This window comes from Mycteria americana, chromosome Z (genome assembly GCF_035582795.1).
Source record: "Mycteria americana isolate JAX WOST 10 ecotype Jacksonville Zoo and Gardens chromosome Z, USCA_MyAme_1.0, whole genome shotgun sequence".
NCBI classification, from domain to species: Eukaryota; Metazoa; Chordata; class Aves; order Ciconiiformes; family Ciconiidae; genus Mycteria; species Mycteria americana.
In genome coordinates, this window is record NC_134396.1 from 5374125 (window position 1) to 5396057 (window position 21933).

A 21933-nucleotide genomic window follows, 5' to 3' on the forward strand; every position below is an offset into this window, starting at 1 on the left:
GTTAACCCAGAGGATGCTTTCATCTCTCTATTGACTCTCCAGTGAATTCTTGGTACTTGTAGTTTTGCTACAAGTGTGATCAGATACTTCTTCCTCACACTGATTTCCAAGTTATTTTAGATTATAAAGGCCTGGCATACTCTCAAGCACAAACGTTAAATTTGGCAACATTGCTACAATAGACGCATACAGAAAGCAGAAGGCTAGACAAAACAGGATAATTCGAAGACTGTATTTAATAGCACAGGAAAGAAACAGAATTAAATTCCCCCAATTTGATAAGATTGCTGCAAGGAAATGAACTTGCAGCTTAGTATAATGTGTAAGTTTTGCCTCTCTGCAGGCTATAAAAATTAATGCTTACTAGTTAAGGTTCCAATGTATTTAAATAATTTGGTTCCTATTTAATTGTATTTCTGGAGGACTGAGAATAAATAGAAAAATATCCAAAGTTTGTTTATACCGATGAAAACCTTTCCCAGACCTTAAAATACCAGGGGGAATTTTCTTCCCAAAGAAAGGTTAGATTGATTCCTGATTTAATCAGTTGCTAATCATCATTAAAATCAGGGGTTTATATGGTGTCTTAGACCCAGAACAGCCCTCCTGTTATTAAATCCGTACCATCTGATAGTACCCTGTATATGAAACAGACCAAGAACGTAGTAAACAGTGACAAAAGACACCACAGAAACAGGTGATAACATATTCCTATGTCTTTAATGGAAACATTTTGTTACAATTTAGGTTATGTGATATTCTTGCACTTTTAAAATGTGTGAAAAGAAATGCACAGAATAAAAAGTCAAAGGACATCAATGAATGTAGATATTTTAAATGACCAAGTTGTAAAAGAAATAAAATACATTAAACAAATAAACAAAGGTTATATCCACAGTCATGAATACGCACTCTCCTCTACACAAAAACAACAATAAATAAAATCACATTATATGCAGATAGTTCTACTTACATCAGTACAATATACTGTGCAGCTTTCCATTTGTTTTCTACTAGACTGGTACTAGGTTTCTCTGTTGTCCAGTATTTTTAAATTAATAATGAACAGTATCACTGAAAAAAGGGGACAAAGTTAACGTCCACAGTGTCTATCCTGAGTCCTCTTAGTTTTGTGATAATTACACCCTATGCACAAGAAACACAGCAAATTCTACCCATTGCCTTCATCCTGCCACTCTACCCAAGTCTTCTCAGCACTTTTGGACCTGCACAGTAAAGATGACATTGTGACTAGGTAAATACCCAGCCTAAGGGCATGGTACACCCTGAGCAGGTCCTGTGCACCACTCAAATCCTGTTTAAATTTTAGGTAAGGGGGCTATGTGAGATTTAAAAAGTGAATAAGCTTTCTGCCAAGTCTCTAAGAAAGTAGTTACTGCACAATAAAGACAGTGTACTGTGCAGAAAGAGCTTGATCCCATCCTCCCATACAGTCAATAGTATCATCATGGGAGTATAATCAGTCCCTGAGCATTTTCCCTTTTCTCTCTCCCTAACTCTAGTGCACAGATGTTTTCCCTACATTCTCAACAGATCCTTTCATCCCATGCATCCTATACTGCAGAAGTCATCACAACATCTGCCACAAAGCTACATCAGGGAGATACTAAATATGGGAGGAAACATTTATCATGGCACCAAGATAAATGACCACTGATTAATAACTGTGATATTGGCTTTTCAGCAGTGGCTCATTCTTCTGTCACACTGCATATGCAGTTCACAGAGACAGAGAAGTCCAGATCACCACCAAGTATGAACCAACGTAGCTGTGCTCATTATGTCTGCTGATGGTTTAGTATAAAATTAGCAAAACCTCTGTTCATAGTTTGGGGGGAAGAATTGTATGTTCCCTATGCATACCAGTTGAGATTACAAAAGAAACCATTAAAACAAGATGGTTTTTTAAATACCCTTTTTGGTACATTTTCTTTGCTTGCTCAAGTGTCCTCTAGAAACATTCACATGACAGAAACACCAAGCAACAGTTCACACAGAGTGGATTTTAACCTTTCAAAGATTTAACACCTAATGAATCCACATAAGATTTCTGCAATACTATAGCTTAACATACAAACTTTAACAGTGTTTAGAATATTTTGCCTTTGATGCAGAATATTAACTTAGTGGTTAGTGAGAGATTTTGAATAAACTCTAAGCCTCTCCTTTCGAAAGCTAGTTTTGTATGCTGTAGATTTGGTGTATGTCAGTTAGGAGTCATTCTGAAAGGTAAATTCTGGAAGAAGTAATAGCATAATAAAACAGTCTATGCAATGATACACTGGACATAATTAAACACTAGCCCAAGAAAGCCTCAAAGCCGTGGCTGCATTACCTTCTTGATCAAAACCAGCAGTAACCTCATAAAAACACCAACGTTAACCTTTGGCCTTTCTTCCTCTATGGGTGAGATAAACGGAGAGCTGCATTTATGCCAGACTTAAGGCTTCACTGGGGCAAACCACAGTGCTTAGGCTTCCTGTCATTCTCTAGAAGGGAAAAGACACTATCAAAGTCTGCCGCACAGCTTGCTGACCTCTGTAGACAGCCAAGTCTGAGGTCTCTCACAAACAGCTATTTGTTTTAATTTCAACAATCATTTTCCATCAGTCTCAGAGCTCAGATGTTAAAAGGTATCTGAGAATGGAAAAAATACAGGCCTTAAGCCATCTGAATTCATTTCTGCCTCTAAGCAGGGATATGCATTGTGCAAACACTTCCATTCTTCCACTTGAAAGGTTTCACACACGCACACAAATCTTTTTGTGCTTTCAACAGCAAGAAAGAAAGGAGGGGGGGAGGAGAGGAGACACACGCAACACATCTGAAGGCAAAACTTTTTCCAGCATGTCCTTAAAAATATATTCCAAAAAGTAATTTTTGTATTTCTTTGTTTCTAAAAAGGGCTAAAACTGCCTCCTATAAAACATGCACTTTGCTGAAATTTGTCCCTTCATCGCTCACTGTTGTGAGACAAGTTACTAGGGCATGTTCCTGACCAACACAAAAGGTAATGTACCATTAGAAACTTGTATTTCTGTTCCCATATGCCCTGCTTTGGGGAGGGTGGTCACTAAATTAGATGTCATTTTATAGCAACAACAATTAGGGTAAAAAAAAAAAAAGACTGGCTCACATCACCTGACATCACATTGGACTAGTGCATTTTCTGTGAGCCCAGTGGTGCCCAGTAATCATTTTAGCTTTAATGGGACTGCTTCTATAACCACAATTTATGGTGCCAGTCTTAGGTGTTTTTAAAAGGAAAGGATATCAGCTGCAAGATTCAGATTAAACTTCAGAAAGTTTTTGGTCAATCCAATTTTTCAACTTTGCTTGGTTGAAAGACAGGCAACATCAGACAATTCTGGGTCTAGATCTCCAATAACAGCTGGTGTGGCCACGGGCCAACATGAGGTGTGCTGGCAACTGATCAGCACGGCGGCAATGAACAACAGCTGAAATTACGTAAAAGCCACTTCTCAGTGAAGAGGGAGCATTTCTGACTAAATGATGGAAAATGGCTGTCTCTTTTCAAAGTACTTCTGAAGCTAGAGAAAAGAGCATGAAAAAAATGGGGAATTCAAGAGTGTTCACTCTACCCTGGGAGAAAATGAGGAAAAATAACCTCAGCTGCTTTATTTAAAGAAACAGAACAGCTACATGGCTACTCTGAAGCACAGAGGAGGGTAGTGAAGGATGTGGAACTGTCTTGAGCTCCGGAAAAGGTGGACTGAATTGCCAAAGAAATTTATGACCAGGACTATTAGCTTCCTGTCTTTGATGTCTATTCTTGGCTTTCCAGGAGCATTATAGCATTCATGAGGTGAAAATTGCACTGGAGCCAAGGTCAGCTAAGGCTGATGCAGCCTGTTCTACTGCAAAGCTGAGAAATTCACTCTGAACTGCTTCAAGATGCTGAGTTTAAAGTCTGAAGACACTTCACTGAGGGCCTGAGTTTACTTCCACTGAATCAATGAGTAGTTTTTTTCATCAGCTTAATAACAGTGTGATCGCATCTCCAAGCCAAAAAATGAATCAAGAGATCAACCTCCTGGTAAAACATGATGTCAGGGAGCACACTCTTATTTTGTCCAGCACAAATGTTTTCAAAGTATTAGCTACACCTTAATAATTCTCCACTAAAAAACAACAAAATACTTTCAATAATGCAATAAAGCATTTCTTAAAAACAAATAAAAAATAGATCAATAAAGTTTATTTTCAGAAGTGAAATGAATGTAACTCTTTAATAAACTGAATTCTGGCCACAATCTTGCAAGGTGCACAGCACTCTCAATCAAAAGTTTTAGGAATGACTGAATGTTCTCAGAACTTAGCTGGGTTTGGTCTTCAGTGAAGCACATCACAGAAAGAACTGGTAATTAACTGGTGATGGTGGTAGTCACAGACAACTCAGGACACACAAACTGTCCATAAACAAAACTTCCAGAACTACCAGTGGCCCCGGACAAAGCATCTAGGCATCTGACTCTAAAGCTGTGGGTCTCAGCATACTAAATCACAGACACTATTGACAGTTTTGCTTCATCTTTGTCAACTTGCAGTGGAAGTCTACGCGTTGAAGATAAGAGGGTGGAAGTCAGGTAATTTGCCCATAGAATCCTCAAGAGGAGGATTCTGAGGAGAATCTTCTATTAAGCTGACCAGTATTTGATAATTTAAAAAAATGCTAAATTAGCAGAAGTCATCAAACTTTGACAAACAAAAAGTATGAAGCCAGTAGTTCAATTTCAATTTAACAGGCACAACTGTTAAGATTTAGCAATAAACATATGGCCTATGGGGCCAACCTTTCTCCAATTCAAGCACATGGCAAGATTCCCTTTGGTTCAGCCATGGCCAGGGTCACACCCTTTGGTCCCAAGTGAGCAAAGCACTTAGAAGCTGAAGTTGAGCATATTTTAAGTGTGTTCTAAAGTGCTGAGCTGAGTCAAGGCCCTCCTTGTGCTGCTCTGTAATACAGACGTATGTTTGTAATACGGGCAATTTGTTGAAGCCAAAAATGTAGGTTTTGAAAACTCTTTTGAGAATCAATTATTATTATTTTGATTAGACATTCCCTTACAGAGTTTGAAGCCTAAACATTGTGGCATTGAGCTAATGCAGATGAACCAGAAAGGAAAAGTGCATTAGCTGGTAAAGAATCTCTCTGCTGAATAATCTAAACTCAAGGCAGTTTTTGATCTATGGTCCATAGAAGACCTGGGAACTATTAACAAGAGGCCTGTGAAAGGCAGCTAAGAAGACCAAGTTTATTTATGCTACACAGGAATCTACTTATGTGAAATGTCTTAAATTATCTCCCCACTTCCATGGGAAAAACGCACAGGTAGGTGTGCACCAATTTAGAAATATTAAAGCCCATTGATCTAAAATGTTCTAATGTGCAAGAAAGGTTCACCTTTCTTGGGAGGTGCTGGGATGTAATGTGGCTAGGCCTCCACCAGCATCCCACAAACACACATCTCATAAAAACACTTCTTGAGGTTATGATTAAAAACCCTACATAAAACTGGGGATCAGAATTATTGTCTTTTTAATTAAAAAGGGACCTTTCACTATACTTTTTAAAATATGTTTAGTTATAGTAAGATGATGCAGTAAAACAGCTGTTTTAACAATTTATTGTCCCAGCCAGATCTCCTGGCTTAGATCTTCTGGTCTGACCTGACGGTGCATGGCACAGGAAAAATGCAGATCTACACTACTGTCTTGCTCCTTAACTAGCAACTGTTTGAGTACTAGTTCACGCTGCAAGGCAAGTCATAACAAACATAATTTTGAAAAAAAATTATGCTTCAAATCATACCCTCTTTTCTCTACGTATCTAAAAATTTTCCTTCCCTTTTTCTGTGGCAAAGTAGTCAAATGGATAAAAGAAGGTAAAAATACTGAGAGGCATATTTACAAAACAAGAAGTCGATTAAAAGTCCCTTCAAAATTATTTAAAAAAACCCAAAACTTAAGCATGCCCAGGGGCTAGACAAACTCAACTGCTTGAAAAAAAATTCTAAAAACTAATCAGGAAGTCTTTTTTTCTCCCCAAATCCACAGCACTATGAATGCTGCTCTAGCCGATATTCTTCTCTGGTGCCCATGAGATAAGGAGGCCACTTCAGAAAACTGTCCATTGACCGCAGTGTTACTTTGGCTAAGGCACCTTTGCAGAAGTCATATAGGCCCAGACTGGGAAACGGGATGATGGAAATCTACCATGTGAACACCAGCTGTTACAGTGAGTCCTAAAGACACCAAATTTACCTGGTCTATACTGGAGCTGCCTGACAGTCAGGAAGCCCTGCCCTCTGGCTGCTTGGGACATTGGACAATTTTCACAAGGGCAGGTGATGAACCCCTGCATATGTTAAGAGACATGTGAAATATAAGAAGAAAAATGTCCAAGGAAATACTTCATGGGGTATTTCCCCACCAGCAAATAAAAGGCAGCAGAAAGAAGACAGAGCTAGCTTTTGCTTTTCATCCACTTCCAGCTACCCCAAAATGGTTGCTCTGAATTGGCACTCTGGCTTCTCAGGGCCTAGGTTTATAGAACACAGGCTTCAGTGCCAGTTTTGAGATTAACTTTCAAGTCTGACTATGACTGCTGAGACCAGAAGGCTCTGCTTATGAAATCAGAATAGGATAAACCAAAAGATTTCATGCCCTAGAACCACAGTCATAGCTGGGTCTTCCCACAGACAATATTTTTATGGGTCGTCTTCACCACATTTATAATATGTACTGTTCATTTCCATCTGTTGACTAGAAAGCGCAGAGCTCTCCTTTATTTAGTATAAAATCATCTGTCAGTAGCTAATTCATCACAGATTCAGTTTTGCTCCTGATAAAGTCAATGGCAAAAGTCCCAGGGATACTGATGGCAGCAGGATTAAAGTCAGCCCTAGAATAGTGTTTTACCACCCCAATTCCTGAAGGTAGTTCCTTGAGTGTTTAGTTGTACACATATGAATAGTTAGTCTCACTGACTAATGTAGGACTATTTAACATGCAAAAAATTCATTATTGTCAGGATCAGGGCCATCATCACATAGACAATTCAATAACTGCATTTATATTGTTTAAATAACTATTTGAATGTTGCACATGCCTGGAGAAGAAAGTGGGGCAAAAAGTCTGTTACTATCCATAAAGTCACTTCTCCTCCCCTAAATACTCGTTCTAAAATGTATTTACAGCTGTTGACTTTCCCTGCATGCTACTCCCATCATAGAAAATATGTCTTCAAAACAACCTCTCCCTTAATTTTTAATCCTACCAAAGCAAAAATAGATACTTTAATAGAAAAATACAAGATAAAAAATATCCTAAAAATAACATGGTAGCATGGAATGTCATTTTTACACAAAAAAGATCCCCTTTTGAATTGCTTCAGCTATACAAACACTTCCATATTTACAATTTTGGATACAGTCCTGTGCTCACCGAAGTTAATGGGCTTTTGCCACTGACTTCACTGGGAACAGGAGCAGGCTCTTCATGGACTGTATTTGCCTCTCTGAAAAGTCATAGCAATGGAAAGAAAAGAGCATGATAAAACACATATAAGACTGAGGAATTAGCCAGTCCTCTCCGGAGGCCTGATTGTCTTCTCTCTCACTATTTCACACCAGTGAAACTCCTCATCCTTCACTGGAGTTCTTCCTAACTCCCAGCACCTAAGAGGGAGAATCAGTGCTTTTGATTGTGATACTACACAAAGAAGGAAAGAATGGTTTGTGTGTTTCCACCTGCCTGACTTTCTCAGTGGAGTTAATTACGCCGAAGTGCCTGTTCCCTCCCAGAACTAAACTCCATATGCCCAGTCTTGTATCCCCTGTAATCAATGGCAATGATTCAGTGATGCAGGATCATACCCCAAATGAATCCGTTTTTTCCTTTTGACAGCAACCAGCACCTGTGCCTGTGAAACCATATTTGATACCCATGGGTGAGATGCAATTAAGGAAGGAGGTGGTAGGAGCTAGAAAAAAAAAAAGGGAACAGAGTGAGGCATTCCTCATCAACTAAACCCAGATCTGCTACCCTTAATATATGCCTTAAGAAATATGGTCTTTACATATTAAGTGCATCCTATAACATCAAACTGCATCATTTTCTTTTTTCATGAGATGAAACGCCATGTGGCATAATGTGATTAGTAAATCATTCCTGAGCTTCTGAAAAAAATTAAGACAAAATTACTGCTTAAAAGAGTGAGTTCTTCAAGAGCCTCTTCTTTTTACACTGATGTCTTTGGTTGTGTCCTTTTCCCTAATTCTTTTTTCCCTAGGAAGAATGGGATTCTTTTTCTTCTTCTTCTTTATGCGGCAGAAAAATGAGATCTAATGGAGTCTTCACGTAACTGCCGATGTTTCCCCATGTTGCAGTCCTCCTGTTGAGTTCGTCTCTCAATAGTTATTCTGTACTTCTTTCTGCATGAAAGGAGAGGAACAGAGTGAGAAATCCTTCTCCAGCTATAGGATAACAGGACTTCCCTTATAAAGAATGCCCGTAGGGGACAGCTGGGTGCCAGTTGAAAAATGAAATGTGGCAGCATGTGAAACCCTGGTCAAAGATTAAAGTAGTTTGCCTCAAAACATTTTACTCAGGCTCAAGAATGCCTGTTAATTTCTCCACGGCAGTCTCAAAGCACCAAGACACAGACGTTTACTTCTTTGAAAATTTCTGATCTAAGTGATTAGGAAGTTTTTGTGAAGTGTCATGTGAACTGTGTCACATCACTGCTTTATATTGATCAAAGCCAAATTTCTTTCCAGTATACGGGTGGGGGGGGGGGAAGCACTTTCTGCAGAGTTCAAACAACAGATCTGGGTCTTTATTCGGTTGCGTTTCTCACTGAAACCATGTATTAACTAACTAATCCTCCCATCTCCCTCTGAGAAAGCTGCTCTGTTTGTAATGTCAGAGGAGGTAATATGATGAATTAAGAAGAGGGATGTAGAGGATAGATAAGAAATAAATACAATTGCTTATGCATCGGATACAGTTTTTCCTGTGTGTTTTCCTCTAGGGCCTTTTGAAGAATTCTGTTATGTTACTTTATACGTCAAACAAGCCCTCTGACTGCCTTTCAGTTTCCCCTTTAGTACCCAAATCTCCTCCAAAACCATAACAAGATTCACATTTATATTTTATGCATTTATGCTTCTACTCAGTTTCAGGACCAATTTTTCAGAAGGGCATTAGTCCAGCCCCATGTGCGTACAGTACTGCTTGTGCAGATGCATGACAAAAAGCTCGTACACCAAGGAAAACTCTGCTCCACTTGCATGTGTAGCACGAGTCAGACCTAGGTATGCAGCAGTGGAAGAATGATTTTCAAAACACCCAGGTTTTAATTTGAGCAACAGGGCTCAATAGAAAGTGGGAACCTACAAGTTCTGAAAAGATTCCCTAGACATTCGTGTCTGTATCAGCAGGTTCCAAAATAACTTGAAAAACCTACGTTCTTTACTTCATTTTCAACAATCATTCTTTACTTCATTTTCAGCATTTTCAATCTTCCACAGGTCAGAGCATGCATAATAGTAACTCATGCACATGGACAGGTCCACATTTTAGAAATGTAGCTCTTTAATCCTTTCAAAGCTACATATCAGAACTACTATCCAGAGCTTTAAACAGTTTGCATGCACACTCAAAACTGTGTTTGCATGCTCATTTGTGGTAATTACAGATCCAAATGAGATGTAATCAGAAGGTACATATACAGTCTGAAAGGTACAGAAGCTGCAGGTACAAATTATTTCCAGGCACACAATTGCTAGACCTACATTTTCTGAAAATCTGACCCATACATCCTGATATGTTATATTTCATATTTTTATTCTAATGGCAGAATTAGATGGTTGTCCCTATTCCTGCTTTGAGTCAGTGCAATCAGATCTCCAGCGTGAAATTCACCCATGTGTCTTTAGATGTCTCCAACATGCAGATCCATCTGACAAGAGTACCTGCGGCTTCCTTCAGTCAATGGAGAGAAAGAAGCATTTCTAAGAGGCATTCTTCTGACCTGGTTGAGCTTTCACATGAGGATGACATGAACTGCAATGAAAAAAGTGCTCGTTTCTCCCCTCTGACCATAAATACAAAGACTGGGTGTTGAGCTCTGGTGTGTACATCTACTTTTACAGACACTCACCTTTGCTCACATGGATTTCCAATCTAAATCTTTGTGTTAGATGACTAAGAGTTTAAGTCCTGTCCCTACAATGATGCTTTGCATAGTTTTATACCAGCTCAGGATATGTCTTTTGCCTCATTTCTTGTCCTCACATACCAATTCCCTCTCAATATCAGCAATGCTAAAAAACACACCTAAAAATTATCATCTCAGATTGAGAAAGTATAAAAGATGCAAGAACCTCGGATGACATACAATATAAAGACAGACTTGTATTTTCTTTTTTTTTTTTTTAAAGACAGTCTTTAATCAGTCCCAGCTAACTTATCTTGTCTCAAACCCAAACAACATATTATATAAGCACCAAATATATGCAAGAATAAAATCACCCTGCAGAATTTCACTTGTAAGCACCTGATGAATAATCCTAGATCTGGGATCTTTTGAAACCCTGGAAGTGTACCGGTGAATTGAAGCAGTTTTTGCTTGTTTCATTTTGTTAACATTTTTTTATAAACAGATATTTTTATTGGATACAATTATTTGATTCTTATATGCAGAGGTTAATTCTATTCTCCTATATGCCTTTTGTCTTCCATAGCATAAGAGGATAAATTATAGTATATGTAAGATGCTGAACATGTATAACTAATTTATTCTGTCAGTGTAGGATCAACTCTCAAGACTTTAGATTTGCTGACTAGCAGTGTAAGAATTATTTTACTTAAACAGGAATAAAACACTGATCACCCTGCCCTGACCCCATCTTATTAATTTAAATGCACAGCTTTGAAATCCAAATGCTTTCTTATACCAAAACAGAAATCCTTCTAGCTTCCAGTACAATTCCACTCAATACTCAAAAACTAAGCATGGTACCAGGCAAGTGATACAAATCTCTTGCAAGATCATAGCCTGCACAACTGTGCTGGCAAGGAGTATCAAACAAAGAAGGCTTTCAAGGCCAGGGCACTTTACTAAAGCAACTGTGAATGACTGGAACTCACTGGAATTACTTCCATGAGTAAAGTTACTCAGAGATGTAAGTGGTTACAGGATGAGGCCCTGAGTCAATACAATTATATGGATATACACAAAAGGACAATCAAAGTGTGTTCACTGTCTTTGATGGAAACGTTACCACAGATGATTACGGTGCCTCTCTGCCTCCCACCAAGGATGTGCTGCCAGGAGCCGAGAGGTTTGGATGATGAGTAAAGAGTTTACAGAGCTTTCAATGATTTGGACTAACCTGAAAAAGTAAAAAGCCATTAGCAATCCTGCTCCAAGCAAGGCGCCCACAACTATTCCGGTAACTGCTGATTCTCCTAGACCACCTGCTTGAAAAGGGGAAAAATAAACAATCAGGGTTCATATTGAGAACTATTTGCATTCACGTATTGGAAAATACACAGAACTAGGAAATGAGTGACCAACATCAGGTAATAACTAAAGCCTTTCAGAGCTCAGGACTCCATGGGAACCTCTTCCTTAGTTCCAGTTTCTGCATGTTTATATTTTGTTTTTGCTTTCCTTGGGTTAAACAAGCCCCCAAGATCAGCGTCAGATGAAGACACAATTCTAGAGATGTGATACACAGGAATGTTGTTAAGAAACTGGCCTGGACAGCTTGGTCTGAATCATAACATACTCTGGGATTACAATGACGCACGTAATAGGAATCAGCACTGAATATGCCCTGAGCCATTAGAACAGAAACAAACTCATTTCACCTGGTTTGGCATCATAGCTTTTGTGCTGGTCTTGGCTGGGGTAGAGTTGATTTTCTTCACAGTAGCTAGTATGGGACTGTGTTTTGGATTTGTGCTGAAAACAGTGTTGGTAACACAGGGATGTTGTTTCAGTTACTGCTGAGCAGTGCTTGCACACAGCCAAGGCCTTTTCTGCTCCTCACCCCACCCCACCAGCGAGGAGGCTGGGGGTGCACAAGAAGCTGGGAGGGGACACAGCTGGGACAGCTGACCCCAACTGACCAAAGGGATATTCCATACCGTATGGCGTCATGCTCAGCATAGAAAGCTGGGGCAAGAAGGAGGAAGGGGGGGACATTTGGAGTGATGGCATTTTGTGTTCCCAAGTAACCATTACGTGTGATGGAGCCCTGCTTTCCTGGAGATGGCTGAACACCTGCCTGCCCATGGGAAGCAGTGAATGAATTCCTTGTTTTGCTTTGCTTGTGTGTGCGGCTTTTGCTTTGCCTATTAAATTGTCTTTATCTCAACCCCTGAGTTTTCCCACTTTTACTCTTCTGATTCTCTCCCCTATCCCATCGGGGGGAAGTGAGCGAGCGGCTGTGTGGTGTTTAGTTGCTGTCTGGGGTTAAACCATAACAACCTTCTTATCACCCAGGTTTATTAAAATGACTGTATGATTATCCAACAGCTCCTCTTTTTTTTTTTTTCTGAATGTATGCTGTTTCAAGTTGAAGCCATATGAGCTTCGCTTTGCTCCAAATCTCAGTAGAGGCAGAGCAGGGCCACAGTGGCTAAAGGGGAGCCCAAGTAGGGACTGTCACTCTGCAAAGTGCAGGGCAGCTGAAGAACAATGGCATTTTCATGTGGGCGCAGTCTGCTCCTTTTTCCATGGCTACCTGGGTTTGCGGAAAGGAACAGAGAAATGTTAAGGAAATTAAACTGCTCCCTCCTCTTCATTTATCCTTGACCCTTTGAGGGGATTTTGTCCGTACATCAGGATGTGTAGAAGGAAGAAGGTGCATAGCTACACCACGCTGATCATAGAGGGTATGGCCTGGAAACAGTCTCTACAGCATGTGTGTACACACATGTTTTTCAGGGATTGAAGAATTACCAGGCTGCAGATACTTTTTCACTGCAGGACTAGCAATTTGTTTCCTGTGGAAAGCTAAGACCACCCTCTGCCACTGAGGCACCCACATCTTACCCTTATCTCCTTGCAACGTCCTGCTCACTACAACATGGTCTGCAAAGCCAGTACGCTGGAAAACAAGGACACCTTCTCTGTGGAGGGTAGGCCCAGCCTTCTGCATTCACAGGTGTTGCCCCATTCAACTGACTTCACTTCTTCTCAGCCTACTGGGCCCCTCGCAATGCCTTCTCATAGCACTGAAAATCATTCTGCACTGGGAGAACAGTGCTCCCATCAGCACTGGCCTCCCCAGCTGCTAATTATCAATATGATTATTCTTTGTTTGGGGTTTCAGTTATCCTTCTTTCTGGCTAAAAGAGATTTTACCTTTTAGCCCCTGGAAAGTCCTAAAGCCTCCAGCGCTGTGGACTGTGCATCATGATTACTGTCATGTTTAAGTTCAGGGAAGTGATTCAGACCATGTACTACCCAGGGCTGCCAGACCTTAACTTCCCAAACAGTCAGCAGAAAGACATAGTCACGATGTCTCAGTTGGGACAGCTGTGCTAAGCAATTTAATATGGCCCGTTATGTTGCATCACCACATGGATTCCCCTCTCTGACAGCCTGGGCAGAAGCATTAAGTCACTAAACTTACATGATTTACACGGTGTATTGTTTGTGTGCTCCGAAATTCGGCTTTCATCTAGTCGCAGCCTGCCATGATTCCAAGGATATTTCACATTTGATCGAATTTCAAAACGCCCCTGCTTTCCGTAGTAGTCCCCGATCACCTATGCAAAAAAGAAAGGAATGAAAAGATTTTCCTGTCAACTTAGGGAAGTAAAACAAACAGGCGAGCGGCATCACTCACTTGGACTCCTGCGGTAGGATGCTGAATCACAGAGAATAGGGCTGAAGGGGTCTGTCAGAGGTTATGTAGTGCATGCTGTGCCCCAGGGCAGGACCAGATGAACAAAAGCATTCCTGACAGATGTTTATCTAACCTGTTCTTAAAAGCCTCCAAAGATGGAGACTTGACAATTCCTGTAGGCAATTATTCTGGAACTTAGCTATCATTGCTGTCAGTGGTTTTCCCTAACCTGTAACCTGTATCTCCCTTGTTGCAATTAACCATCACTACCTACCCATGGATGCAGAGACTCTTCCTTTCTGAAACATCCCTTGACATCTTCACAGGCTCTTATCTGGTCTGCCCTCAGGCTTCTCCTCTATATAAACCCAGTTCACACAAGTTTTTTTAATCCTCTGAATATTCCCTCAGCTCTCCCTGGGCTTTCTTCAATTGCTCCACAGTGGGTTGACTGCTCAGGACTGTCACCCAGCTGGGTGAAAGTATCATTTCAAGTACCTTGTGTGCTGAGGCTCCTGACTACACACTCCAGGCTGGACTTTTCTATTTTGCAAGGATCTGGAGGTACTTGATCATGTTCAGCTAAAATCTTTGAATCTTCTGAAGAACTACGGCAGAGCCTGCCATTCTCCACCTTGTATTTCTGCAGTTACTGATATTTACACATAAAGTGCCTTTCATGCTTATTATTCTGGTAGCATAGACTATTATTTCAGACCAATTCATCAAGATAATTCAGAATTTCAGTCCTGTCCTCAACAGTAAAGCCAGGCTTTATTCAAGATAACGTATGTTGGATCTACTGCAAAGTTGCAGGACTAAATTGTGCTAACAGTAGTAGGTCACTCATCTGAAAATAGTTCCAAAAAAATCTATGTACAGTAATAAGGTCCAAATATCATGACACTGAAGTAGTCAGAAGCATATCAAAAGACATATTTGTCCTACCATGGATAAGAAATACCTACTAATACACTGAATTTAGAATTCAAGACATTGGTAGCCTGCTCATATCTTTCACCTAAACTTCATTTTGAAGGGAAAGAATTAAAAGACAGATAACAATTGCCCTGGGTAGATATACCAAGGTAGATTTCACACTAAATAAAGGAGCTAATTTCTTTCCCAGTTTTTCAATTGGGAGATAAATCCTTGGAAGAAATACCTTTTTTGACATTTGTTCAAAAATAAAGGCAAACTCAGTAAACTGGAAGAGGTTGAGGGCAAAAACCTCAGAGATCATTTGCAGGTGGCAGACCATTAAGAGATTGTTTAATTTATCAAACAGGAGTGGGAAAGTCCTCTACCAACAGGGCTTACTAAATATGAAAGCATGCAGAAAGGCTTAAGAAGAACAAATAGCTATGAGCAGTGACGAAATGGATTCAGCTCAGAAGTAGGAGATAGATTTTTCAAGAGCAAGAGTGGTTAAACAGTGGAACAAACATCGAGGGAGCAAGTGAGGCAGTCCCTGTCCTTCAGTGTCTCCAAATGAAAAACAAATGTCTGTTACTGCATAAGCTTTGGTCACATACAAGGGTAAGAAACCTGCCTGCCTGTAATACAGCAGCGGTCAGACTAGGTAATCTGATGGTTTAAACTCTGTGAATAGCTCTACCCAAACACCCATTCATCTGGCTCAGTTCAGCTGAGAAACATTCTGGTAAGGACATAGAAGAAATCAGCGAAATGAATAAAACAAAGCATCAAAGAAACAATGTTTTTAGAGTGAGGCATGAAGGTCGAAATGAACGTAGCAGACATAAGTAATAAGTAATCCCATGTAAAATATGTTAATAGCATGTATATTTGTATGTATCATAAACAAAGCAGAGGGAAATTAAAATGAGCAACATGTTAAAAGAAGAAATGTAACATCAAAGAAATAAAAGATAGTTTAAATTTCAAGTGAATGAGCAATGGAAGGAAGGCTAGGAAAGGGGTTTATCAATACCAATTGATAAACGAGATAAAAAGCTAATGGACTGAACAAACAGAAGATACAAGTTGTTCAAACCAAAGTTATCCCAACCTATTTGTACTCCTAGCTTCAATTAATGATCATTACTCCTACCCATGGGAGTGTCTGCAGTTTACTGCTGGAGTTTTTCAGTCACTTTTGCACACCAAAACACACTAAACATCCTTATTCATTTAAAAAGGCTTCTTGAGTCCGTCTTTGCTGCACCGCTGACAAGAACAATCACATCACCAGATTCAAATCCACACGTAGAAGTGTCCAGCTCAGATTACTGCTACATTACGTTTGAGCTTGATGAAACAGGGGAGGCCAGCAAAGCTTAGGTTGATGCTGACTTTGCAACTAACAGAAGCTGTATGTTGCAGCTGGAGTTTGGGCAATGTATATATTAATAAACTCAACCCAGTCATGCTATTCACCACGCACAGCTAGTGCTATTTCTCATAGACTGTTTGTCACAGTCTGGCTGCTTCCACTTCTGATGTGCCCAGTGGAATAACCCATGTGGTATATATGGAGCCCTCTGATTAAAACACCTCTTAATCATTGAAAACAAGGCGCTCAGGTCTCACTGCCTGATAAACAAGGTGAGGCAAGGTCTACACTCCTGCCCGTGGCTGGCCATGAGGTAAGATTAAAATACCTGTATTCACTGTGTTTATACATCAGGGTAACTCATGCATCCTTGTTACTATACGATTAATCTTTTTTCTTACCAGTCAATAAAAAGCCTAACTCATTTTAAACAATAATTTCTCATATTCAAAATTCATCAATGCTTAGCTAGCATGTGAGATTTCATCCCTTAGATTTTAAAGACTCTAGCATCATGTGAAGAAAGACGTGTACTGTTAAAGAAAAGACATTAAGAAAGTTAAAAAAAATTTTTAGAGTAACTACTTCAAGATAATTTTTTTAAGGAAAGGATTTGGGCCCCAGATTGACAGGATTAAGCAATACCCTTTTAATGTGTATATTAAATAAACAGGTGCCCCCCATGTAAACGATGATATGATGTTACATTACACTGGCTAACTAATCAATGGCCAACTGCAATGGTGTTTGTTTCCTTACCTCCTGTGTGCCTGCCTCTGGGTCCGTCATTCCAATCACAGAGAAATCCCCGTATCTGTCTCCATTGGCATCAATGGACACCTGCCCTGCAATGCCTAAAGCATGGCATGTGAGGAATTAGAAAATTAATTAATTAAAATACTGAGCCTTTCCAAGGAAAACAAGAAAACAGTGGACAGGTTTTTACAGACCGATATGACAGGAAATCTCATCAGTCTCCCAGCGTTTTTGTTGGCATTCCAAAAGAAATTGTAATTTCATCTCGGTGTCTGCATTCCTGAATTCTTAACATTTCTCCTTTTTAAATACCAAATGTGTGAGACTGTTCGGGGAATACATGAGAAAAATCTAATCCAGAAAGCCAACATGCAAGAATAAAACACAAATATCTTTAATGCAAATTATTTACAGAGAGACGACCCCTGAAATACCTAACGATGCCTCAACAAGGAGAGCCCAGCTCACATGCTGCAGAGCACGCAGGGGCACAGCCCTAAGCCCCGCAGACTGACGGGGCTGGTGCACCCGTACAGCCAGTCCAGTGTTGCTTCCATCTGATGGGATACTGGAGGGGGTGCGGACAAGAGGCACCATGTGCATTACATATGCATTAAGTCCTATGAATGTAGATAGGATTAACTGCATAATATGGTGCTGTTTGTTTTGTATTTTTAGACTCCAGGTCCTTCCTTTACAAGTGCTAGGAAACTTTAGGGAAACTGGGAATCATAGACTCATAGGATAACCCAAGTTTGGAGGGACTTCAGGAGGTTTCTAGTCCAAGCCCCAGCTCACAGCAGGGTCAGCCAGGAGGTCAGAATAGGAGGATGCTCAGGGCTTTATCTGGTCTTGAAAACCTCCAAGGATGGAAATGGCACAACCTCTCTGGGGCAACTTGTTCCAAGGGTCACGGTGAAAAAATACTTCCTTGTGTTCAGTCTGAACCTCGTCTTTCAATGTATGCCCTTGTCTACAAAGAGCACTGCAACTTCTTGCAGTGTAAGTCAAACACGTTCTTGAAATCCATCAAACAATACCAATTTACTCTTGATGAAGGTCTAACCTAGCTATGATGAAGACATTGGAAGACTTTGCTGATATGCTTTATCACCTCAGATATTCTCAAATGTGATCCTCCACTGCCTGACACCAAACGTAGCCATTTACACCAATGCAAGTCCAACACGCACCATTTTACATCCATGTTACACAAACTACATGACTAAACCAGGCACAAAGCAGTAGGGAATCAGGTTCTCAGTGACTGTAAATCAGAAGAGAGAGGTCAGATATTCAGCTAGAGTATAAATTCCCCTCAACATACCTAAGGATAGTAGACATGCAACAGATTAACACACCTACATTTATCTTGTCTCTGTTCCTGTTTAGTGATGTCATGAACACTTAAACCTACTGTGATTTCAAAACATAGTGGTCGTCAAAAGATTCACTGTCAAGCATCTATGTTTCGGTGTAACAATACAGTAAACAAACAATTGCAAATTCGATTACTACAGGAAAATCGAATGGGTACAACCACTTGGCTGTGAAAGCACTGGAAGAGGTCACTACGAAGAGCTGCAACATCCTTGCTTACATGACAGTTTGGATTCTGGATCTGACAGGAGGTGATAATTGGAACAGACACCTTCCTGGCCTAAGAAAGCCAAAACTCAATTTTTGGAAGTAAGCGCTAAAATTTGCTAAAACTCAGAATTCCTGTGGGATTTTTTTTAAATGGGAAAGACTCATTTTTAACCTTTCCATCTGAATCAAAACAAAGAGTTTGAAATGTCAATGTTTCCTGCAATGGTCTTCCTTAAAAAACATATTCAGGAAATTTTGAAACAACCTTAATGAAGAACTGTGTTTGGATGAGGGTGGAAGGATTTTATCCAGACTCTCTTTTTGTTATATTATGTTAGATACTTACATACAGAAAATTTTGCTACTTTGTCAGACAGAATACCAATGAATAGAAAATACTCCTCACAAAATGTTCCCTGCAGTTGTAACTAACAACCCCAGCAATAAGAAATCCTTTGATCGCCTCAGCCTTATGCTTTCCTAAGCACATGATGTTGCCAGTGCAGTTGTGGCTGACAGATTGTGAACACTGCAGGAAACAGCATCCACAGCCCGCTGGAGTTCTGATGGGTCACCTATTCGAAGCAGGCTGTAAAATGTGGCACCCAGGCAATTAAGGTATCCAGATGTCAGCAGTTAAATTAATGTCATTAATGATACTGAAGTTCTCATCATTGAGGCCTGCAAAAGTTTAAGTGAATTATAAAGCTTCAGTCCTGCAATAGATCCTGGTGAATGTATGCATGGACTGTAATCTGCGATGGTGCATCCCCTTCAGAGAGGGTCGTATGGGCAGAACAAAGGGACGTGATTTTCCTAAAAGGACTGGCTTGCAAGACAGCAAGTTAAAGCCCTCTTTCAAAACAGTTTTATCCCTGTAAATTATGTCCAGCAAAGTACTGCCACAGGGAGGAGATGGCACATGACTTACATGGCGTTTTGACCTTTTTCAACTGCACCCTACAGCTCAGTATGACAGCTACATTTTCAGAGTAACTGTGACAGGTCAGCCAGCAACAACAAACTGGTTTTCACAAGTGGGGAAAGAGAACATTTTTTCCTCCTGGCGGGTTTTACAAGAAAGGTGTGAGAATCAAACATGTAACCTGCATGGAGCACGTTACTATAAAAGACTTGCATGGGCACATTAGCTGGTGGCTTCCTGGAGCAGAGAAGCAGGAGTAGAGAAAACACAGACAGGCTGTGCTGGGGCATCTGTTCGTACACAGGATAACCAAACAGTGAGGCAAATCCTTAAACACCAGATTCCCTCTGTTAAAACAGTGTGTTTTGGGAAGCCATGGATGCGAAGGGAGGTAGTGGGACACCAAGCACAATCTCCAGCTGGTGCAGGGCTCCTTACAGGATGACTGCTACCAGCATAATTTAAAGCAATATCTGTGTTGCCTTAAGCTGTCCTGGACCCTTTTGCCTCGTGTTCAGGCCACAATTTGAGAACAGAAAAGAGTTCCTCCATAGCAATTCCTCTGCTATGTCCAGGGTGTTCTTAGAGCAGAGAACCTGGCCGCTGAGGTTTTTCTTACACAGTCAAATTAATCATTTGTTTCTTATCTAGGGGAAATGTTTCCTTCTCTTAGGCATTTCCATAGGAAATCTTGCCAATCCTACAACAAAAGATTGGAGTATTATAAGAGATGGATGGGAATATTATAAAGAGATGGATGGGTATACTCTAAGAGGTGACAGATGAATCCAATAATCTTCGGTTTCTTTATTACGACCCCTACCTGGCAAAAGCACTCGCATCGCTTTGCATCAGCAGGGTGACATACAAGTGCCAGTTGCACTGCAGAATTGCAGCCTTCAGGATTAGGCACAGAAAGGCACAGTGCTGTTCAGCTGCTGCCTCTGAGATAACGTGCATGGCTCCTGAAAGAAGGCTGGGGGAAATCCTTCCAGGGCCCAAAGGAGCCCCGTCAAGAAGCAAAAAAAACCCCTGGCACCTGCTTGCTTCTATCCATTCCCAGGCTTTTAAGATAAAAAAGTCAAATGGAAAAAATGAGGCAATCTCAGAGCTAATAGATGCACATAAGTAAAGCGAGCAGCTGTAATCTTTTCAAAAACAAAGAAGGAGCCTGAGAAAATTATTGGTATTTCTTTACAACATCAGTGAGGGTCATTAAATTGTTAGGAGTTTTTTGAGCTGAATAAGACCTCAAGCGTTGGTGCAAAAAACAAAAGTCAGACTGGTGAGGTATGTGAGCCAGCCTTAAAGATGTATATGGTTTCATATGGCTATTTTCTTCTCATTTATGAGTGGAATAGGCATGGGTCCTTGCTCTGCACACAACAAAGATCTGTATTTTTTTGACTCTGAAAGCTGGAATTCCATATTTACTCTTACCTTCATATGTTCTGTTCCGTGTTTGCTGAACAATTTTTTCCCCATCTTTCTTACTGAAACCAAATTTCAAGACTTCCTGTAAAGCTAGAGCATAAAGAAGAACAGCATCATGGAATCCTTCCACAAACATGTTCACCTAAAAAAAAAAAAAAAGAAAAAAAAAAGCAATGGCAATTGACACACGAAAAACTTTTATTCCCTATGGAATTGATTAACTAAAGGGGATCTCCAAATTAACCAAAATTACTAATTTGGGGGGTTATTTTCTCAACTGCTGGAACACAAAGGAATGTGTCTTAAAAAAACCCAGGCGGAAAATGGCAACTTTTGACCCGTTTTCAAAAACAGTTAACCACTATCTGCTATTCTGAACATTCAAATCACACTTTAATGTTGTGTCTGAATAGCTCTGCAGATAGGGGAGAAATTTGCAGATCACAGTTCCCATGCCCAGACGCACAAATTCTGCAGCTGGCCATGTGAGATTCTGTAAGGTGCTGAGCACCCCCATCCCACAGCACGGCGTATGTCCTCCTCCCCCTGCACAGAGGACTTAGCACCTCTCAGGATTGGGAAGTATGTTGTGCCATGATTTTTTTTGGAGAGCGCAACTGGTGGATTTGCTTGTTTAATGATTACCACTTCCACTTCTGGCCCTTGTTCAGCTGAGCATCTCTCCACTAGCAAATGACCAATGGAGGAAACTACTTACCCGCTACAGTAATGCGTTCTCTGGGACTGCCAGGAGAACAGTTTCCTGTCCTTTACAGTTTTTTCAGTAAGTGACATGAAATGAATGAAGTGTTGCTTTCTAATCCTAATATAAAAGAAGACTGCTGCCGACCAGCTCTGCCTCCCACAAGTCTATGTAGGCAACCTACAGCTTTTGGCCTACATCACTGTGAGTAACAAGAAGTTAAAAGCAGAGTGCTGCAGAAACATTACAGGTTTGTTCACAGCAGCCTGGTGTGCTTCAGCGATGAAGCCATAACTACTTTAGGAGCTGAGTTCAGATG

The 21933-nt window shown here is 40.4% G+C and overlaps 1 protein-coding gene across 2 annotated transcripts in view; it reads right to left on the reverse strand.

Annotated features, from left to right (window-relative positions):
- Nucleotides 1-759: 759 nt before the first annotated feature.
- NPR3 (natriuretic peptide receptor 3) overlaps nt 760-21933 on the reverse strand; it is a 50822-nt gene continuing 29648 nt past the window's right edge. Inside the window, exons 4-8 of one of the 2 annotated variants that reach the window (XM_075527252.1) lie at nt 20918-21053; nt 16966-17060; nt 13695-13830; nt 11442-11526; nt 760-8477 (exon numbers count right to left, since the gene is read on the reverse strand). In XM_075527252.1, coding sequence (XP_075383367.1) covers nt 8366-8477; nt 11442-11526; nt 13695-13830; nt 16966-17060; nt 20918-21053 — 564 coding nt within the window. In that variant the 3' untranslated portion in view covers nt 760-8365. Of the gene's footprint in view, nt 8478-11441; nt 11530-13694; nt 13831-16965; nt 17061-20917; nt 21054-21933 lie in introns of both variants that reach the window. The other variant, XM_075527251.1, reaches the window with a different exon arrangement.